Here is a 6,611-nt window from a genome sequence, read left to right as displayed (position 1 = left end):
TTCGTGCACCGGCTGCGGTTGTCAGAGAAGGCGCTTCAAATCCTACCGCGTTGGTCGCCCCTTTGTAATCTGCACTTACGCTACTATAAGTTTCAAGACGAATTCAATTTCAAAATGAGGGGGTAAGGCGTTGCGTTGCTGTGCCCGAGGACGCGGGTTTGATTCCCGCCAGCGGTAGCCGTTTTTTGTTTCTTTTTTTGCCTTCGTGTTTTATAGTTTAGCTTGTATATATTATACATATATGTCCTGTTAGACCTGTGTGTATGTATATATGTATCCTCTCATTCTCTCTATCCTCCCTTTCCTGTACAACTGTGTTCCCCATTCCCCACACCCGCCCTCCCACCAGCAGGCGTTCCGGTGTCCACCCTCAGAAGAGACAAACTACGCCCGGTGTTCTCTTTCCTTTCCTTGATAAAAATAAATTAATTGATTCATTCATCCGGGCTCAAACGACAATGCTGTTTTGGTAAAACATTGGAACATATTAAGTGCGGTACAAGATCATTATCATCTACTAATCCTTATACGGTCCATGCAGACAAAATACAAGTTTATTTTATTCAAAAGATCTCGTGTTTTATAGTGCCCAAGTGCTTGTTTGGAACCAAACAATGCTCTATTCACTGACATATTTCAAATTCAAACATGGCGTGGGACCTGAAGAAGGCAATTTGGTGAAATAAAGCAGCTATAAAAACTACAGATTTCGAATATGCAAGTACATAGCCACGGTAATATTATCAAACAATTTATTTATTACCCATTTACAATGCAAACCAAGCGACTTAACCACAGCAATAGCTACTCTATATGGTAGCTATATGGAAAAACAGACGCAGAATAAAAAAGCCGAAATTATAAGGAAGCTAGTAGAAGAAAATTGCAGGTATGCTAAGAAACACTAATAAATTGAAGAAAATTGAACCAAAATGCTCAGAGAAGCTCAAAGAAAAAACGCAAGCATTGCGATTACTTTGTTTCGCTACGCGTGTTTAGAATGCCATCATAGACCTGCCGTACAACGTTTAGGAAATTGTGGTCATCAATGTGCCATTCTGAGGAATCCTATGCTGCATTCACATTTTTGATCGCTTGCATTCTGCCTGAAGCAAGAAAAGAACAGCCTTTTGAACAACCAGACATATGCGCCAAAGAAAAGACTGCTTACTAGCCGAAGCGAAGACCGGATACCCTATGTCCTTGGATATAAGCACAACACATCTGCATTGCACGTGCACGTGCTTTTACGGCTTGTCTGGGCAACAGGGAAAGCGGAACTCAGCCGCTGCTCTTCCCAGTGCCGGTGCGACCTCTTGGGCAATGGCTCGCTGGACGAGGTCCTTGGCCACTTTCTCGTAGCCCCATGCGAGCTTCTGGTTGCGTGGGTCACTCTTGTCCAAGCCCCAGAAGCGTGACGTCAACTTGTCGAAGCCCCCGATCTGCGTCAGGTTCGCAGTGGGATCTTCCCAGGGGGCGAATCGAAGGACCAGCCGAGTGCTCAAAGGGTAGAAGATGCGCGCTCGCACCGGAGCCGTGTCATTGCCATCGTAAGAGAGCAGGCTGTCGGTGTGCACCAGGATACCCGAGAACCTGCATCAGAGAACAGCGTGTTTTCTGTGCCCCGTGGTTTTCAAATAAAGAACTACCCGATATTTTTTAACTTCGGCATTAAAGTTTGCAGTTGTAATATCGTCTTGGGAAATACAGTCAAAACTTTTTTTATTAAATCACATTTTACATTTTGACCTGGGGTAGTCACCGTGCTTTTCATTATACCGGCCACCATATCAGTTACCATACGCGAGTAATAATACTTTTCATCTATACTTCCGTTATTGCCTGTATTTTTGGTTTTGTTGGGGCCGCAGTGAAATAGCTTGTGATTACCACAAGACGTGTTTCAAAGCGAAATATATGAAAAATGATTCCGCGACCACACCAGTAATGCACGTCGTAAGGGCTTGCAAATGGGTTCGGTAAAACGAACGAATTGAAACACCGTCAAACGTTTTTAATGAAACCCCATAGCATACGCAGGATTTCATTTCGAATGGCCCTATTCAAAGACCTGTGAAGTAGGAAGGTTGAGAACATGAAAACAGGAACTGGGTAAAACCATCATAAAAGACAAAGTCTCAGGCAATTTAAGGAAAACGTAATAAAGGGGGTTCTCCGGGGGTACTTTGTATAATTTTCAGGCTGTTTTATTCTCATTTAGGTTTTCTTGGTGCGCGTTGTAATACGACTAAAAAGCGTGGTGAGCGCTGACATCGAAGTAGCGGAAGTTGTGACGTTTGTTACCGCAGAAAAATAATTATCGGTTGTTATCTAACGACAGAGTCACGCGATTTCGTTCATGCCTCTAGTCTAGAGATAAAAAATTTCAGGGTGGAAGGAGGCCTCAATGCTGCCTCGCAATCCCCCTCCCCCTCCACAGCCGGCGTACGAAAGTAGTAACATGGGCTATTGCATTGAAATCATTATTGAACGCAACATTAAATGAAGTTGCGTTGCTGGATTTGAGGTATACCAGTTACATACCAAATTGAAAAAGAAACTTTGCGGTGGTCGGTCAGCGCGAAGAACACGTGAAGCCTGCTCCCCGTGTCGTTTCTTTTTTATGCCTGCAAATGCACGTATGAAGCTTTCAATGATCCACCTATGCGGCTGAGTGGATAAGATGTTCTGTAAGTAAGGAGGCCACGAGTTCACTGCGGCTGTACTTTCCTAAACCATAGTACAAATCTTCACCAGCCTGTTATCGGTGAAACGTGAAAGTATGCATAAACTTGCATGGGAAATAAAAGAGAACCGAAGAGACGAACTTACGTCACATTGCAGAGAATAGTGACTCGCTCGGGGAACTCGCCAACAGAGCTATCGCAGTTCACCCATCGTTTCATGCGTTCGTGCTTGCTGATGTTGGTGGACTGGAAAAGCACCGATCCGTAGTGGGAATCGTGGCTCACGTCCCGAGTGAAGGGGGGCACATGGATCGGGCTGCGAACTTCCTTGGGGAGCCGGTCTTCTAATATCTCGTCCACGTAGTTGTTGACATGAGCCGGATGCACAGTCTGTGACCTCGCAAAGCCTGTAAAATCAAAGCCCCTTTGTTAAGAGAAAGATTGCTGATACGCGAAGCTATCTCCCATGCAACCTCAGTCCAAGTCAAAGTCCAAAGTCCAAAATGCATCTACCGTGTCAGAATGCTGCCATCGGGCAGACGTCGGATTCATAACGCGAGAGGCCAAAGTTCGATTCCGGCCACGGGAAGGGTATTTCAGTTGAAGCGGTTGATGTGCCATCGCTTATGATCATCATCATTTTGTGGAACCCCGTGTAAAGTTGGATTTCTTGCAGTGGGTTTTAATGTTACATCGAACACAACCAGCGAGGTATACAAAGTTTCGCTTGGCTGCCTTAGTGCTGAAACAACGTACTCGTGCTCTCAAATCCTCCATCTTTACTTGGAACGTGCCAGGGTCAGTTTGAATGACACAAAGAAGCGTGAGACTGACGCAGGATCTACATTTCCTTGTAGGGACAACTATCTCGTGCAAACTCGCATCTGTTTTTTTTTTTTTTTTTTTTTTTTTAACGCGCCGACGCAACGCAGGCGATTAGGCGCGTCGTAGTGGAGGGCTCCGGATTTTGACCACCTGGGGATCTTTAACGAGCGCCGAAATCTCGTACACACGGCCGTTTTTGCTTTTCGCCTCCATAAGAAAAGCGGCCGCCGCGGCCGGGAATCGAACCCGCGACCTCGTGCTCAGCAGTGCAACGCCTTAGCCACTGAGCCACCGCGGCGGTTAACTCGCATCTGTTCCCGGTTGCTAACCAGAAGTAGCCCTTTATATACTTAGGCTGAAGTTTGAACGAATTTCACGAGTACAATTGGTTTTTTCCCAAGATTTGCCAAGTGGTTTCGACCGGCTGGCGTTCTGAGTTACGGCGTTGAATGGTGTCAAAGAAATGTTCGCGTAATCGTCAATCTACGTTGGCGCACCGAAGGGCGAAGGGGTCCTTCATTGTATTCATACCACTCCTTTATTTGGGATGCGGATTGATTATTTCAGATTACTCAGAATATGTCAGAGATTTCCGAACTACCAATGTTCTCCTATTATGAAATTAGTGCCAAGCCGAAGACATAATAGCGCCCCTATATCTGCCAAGGATGCTGCCGCGACGCTTTTAAATCACGTCCTATGCGAATACTTCAGCAATCTCTAGCCCTTTCATGGTAGGACTAATAAAAGGTTCACATTCTCGCATTGTTAGTGAAACATTACGCAACATTTCATCACCTGTTTTATTCGTTATTGTGTAGCAACTTGTAGATCGAAGCCACTACACGAGTGAAATGGGGTTTTGCATTTGATATTTTCGCAACAACACGGCTAGGCTTGTCTGGAGCACGTCCTAGACACATTTTCAACCTCTGGAGTGCTTATGTTGTATCGTTAGCATCGGTATACCAGTGATCGAAAATATGATGCGGGGGACTAGGGGTTGTCATTAAAAAAACAATGACACGATCATCAAAGGGGAGTAAAAGAGACGAACCGTCAATCCCAGCTATTTTATTTAAAAAAATTTGACAAGGTGAGGTTAATTTGCACGTTACACCTTCTTTTAATGTGCAGTCTTTTTCAGGAGCGTTAGGAAACTGCTCACTTGCGGAAAGTTGATGCCTCAGCAGTGTAAGTCGAACACTTTGCAGGGGATACACGAATATATATCGATAAGTTTCACTTACTGAAAGACAAAGTCAGAGGCCTGGTCGAAACTCTTACCTGTGCACCCAATATACCTAGACTCCGAACAACAAAAAATGTTTGTTAGATGCACTCACCTGCCAAAAACAAGGCGCCGAAAATGGTGTTCAGAATTGCCATTTCTGCAACAGATATAGGCATGAAAAATGTACTCCCCACTTACTTCATACCGTCCTTCGGAGTGGTATTTCTGTTCTGTTTGTAAAATACCCCTGTTAGCTTTCACTTCCGCTTAAAATTTATGTTGATTTTGTACTGGGTAAGTGAAGATATAAAAAACTTGCGACATGTTTCCTTGACTGACGCCTTGTGAAGCCCATCGTGAGAGTGCAAAGCATGCAAATTAAAGATATACTATAAATACGTCACTTTGATTTAAAACTTTAGCACGCAAATCTTATATACTCTGTAACCTGCAATGAAGTTCAACTTTCTTTCAAGAAGCTGAAGAAGGTCTTTGACGGAATCTGAGGAAGAATTCCATACACGAGGGAAATGTCGACGTTGGGGAGAGTTGTGTCTGCTGAGTTATCTTTGCTTTTGCCCTGCAAGGGCGTCAATTGAAGCCCTGTTCTCATGCTAAGCATCGCACTGCCTTTTAAACTGGTGCGCAGCAGCACGCAGAGATGAAATCGTCTTTGGTTATCCTCTCATACGGCCATATTTTAGATAAACTTTTCGGTACTTATTTCTCGCGACTGAAAATCAGCAAGTAAGTGACACGCTCGAATCCATTCACTGCATCTCTACGCGATGTGAAGCAACGTGGCCTCCAAAAACGGCTACGCAACGGGCAGATCGGTAAATAAGGGTATTTCATCTGCATGGAAGTTGGAAAGCATTGCGTACTTCTACATACTCAGCTTCGGAACGATTGCTATTTACAGGTTTATAACAACAATCACGTTCCCTCCCTTTGTGTCACTTTGCTCACTCTCGAGTTTTGAAGCGGGAAGTAATGTTTTCCCTAACAGGACATAAACATTTCTTGCGTTTAACTTCACAACAACAAGTAAAACCTCTTTATAAAAAAATGGAGTTATGTAGTAACATACGTAGATAGCGTCAGGTCCACTGCGAAGAAATTTCCCCAAAACAAGCAAACCACAACTCACGCGCTGCCGTTACTCAGATGAATGCAAAACAGTAGTACTCACAAAGGCAGATGAACCCTCTTCGTTTTTCGAAGCGTCAGAGCACCTTCAGTATGCAAGTTTGGGGCGGCCTGTAGGGCTCTATTTATTGCCATTGTTATCACAAACTGGGCGTTAAACAAACGCTCGAACGGCTGTTTTTCGCCCTTGATGTCATTCTCCGTGTGTTACTCTGGCATGAAGGCCTTCACACCATCGTCACTTTTTGAGGACCAGAAGGGTTTGTCTTGTCAGCTATCCATCAAGTCAATCAGATATCCGGGAAGTCGATAGCGCCGGTATCAGGGCCGGAATGTGTATTGCTGCCAGTGGCCATGTCTAAATGCAAGCACAGTCGGCCATCAAGTGTCACCTGTCTACTCAATAGACTTTTAAGTTATTATTGACACAGCTGCCCACACTGTCGCTACCAACGTGTAAAAGAGGCTGAAGACAAGCGTCATATTATTTTGTTTTTTCTTTGTACAACTGAGCAGGAGTTAGTGTTGTATGAGTGAAAGCAAAGTTTGTAACAAAGTGCGAGTTGAAGCCAACAAACCGAAACAAATTTTTGCTGAAAGACGTTGGTGTGGTTTTTGCAAACCTTAAAAAAACCGAAAGGGTGCTTTTTCGTCTTGGTAATGCCGCTTGCTACATTTCTGGGGATACATTCTCTGCTAGGTTACAGGAAAGTATT

The 6,611-nt window shown here is 44.4% G+C and overlaps 1 protein-coding gene across 1 annotated transcript; it reads right to left on the bottom strand.

Annotated features, from left to right (window-relative positions):
* Nucleotides 1-605: 605 nt before the first annotated feature.
* On the bottom strand, nucleotides 606-6,032 carry LOC144173561 (uncharacterized). Its single transcript, XM_077701937.1, has 4 exons — nucleotides 5,939-6,032; nucleotides 4,859-4,903; nucleotides 2,833-3,094; nucleotides 606-1,593 (listed from the first exon to the last, which is right to left on the bottom strand). Exons 2-4 carry the CDS (start codon nucleotides 4,899-4,901, stop codon nucleotides 1,248-1,250), a joined length of 651 nt encoding a protein of 216 aa, XP_077558063.1. The 5' UTR covers nucleotides 4,902-4,903; nucleotides 5,939-6,032; the 3' UTR covers nucleotides 606-1,247.
* Between the last annotated feature and the right edge of the window lie 579 nt (nucleotides 6,033-6,611).

This window comes from Haemaphysalis longicornis, unplaced genomic scaffold (assembly GCF_048455015.1).
Source record: "Haemaphysalis longicornis isolate Haplotype H1 unplaced genomic scaffold, Haemaphysalis longicornis Haplotype H1 scaffold_3, whole genome shotgun sequence".
Classification (NCBI taxonomy): domain Eukaryota; kingdom Metazoa; phylum Arthropoda; class Arachnida; order Ixodida; family Ixodidae; genus Haemaphysalis; species Haemaphysalis longicornis.
This window is presented reverse-complemented; position numbering and strand designations above follow the sequence as displayed.

What these genes read in the sequence shown, in the direction of transcription:
- LOC144173561 (XM_077701937.1), bottom strand. Translation starts at nt 4,901, where the DNA reads ATGGCAATTCTGAACACCATTTTCGGCGCCTTGTTTTTGGCAG. An exon ending in CGGCGCCTTGTTTTTGGCAG is followed by an intron (nt 3,095 to 4,858) that starts GTGAGTGCATCT and finishes TTGATTTTACAG; the next exon opens with GCTTTGCGAGGTCACAGACT. An exon ending in ACTATTCTCTGCAATGTGAC is followed by an intron (nt 1,594 to 2,832) that starts GTAAGTTCGTCT and finishes TCTCTGATGCAG; the next exon opens with GTTCTCGGGTATCCTGGTGC.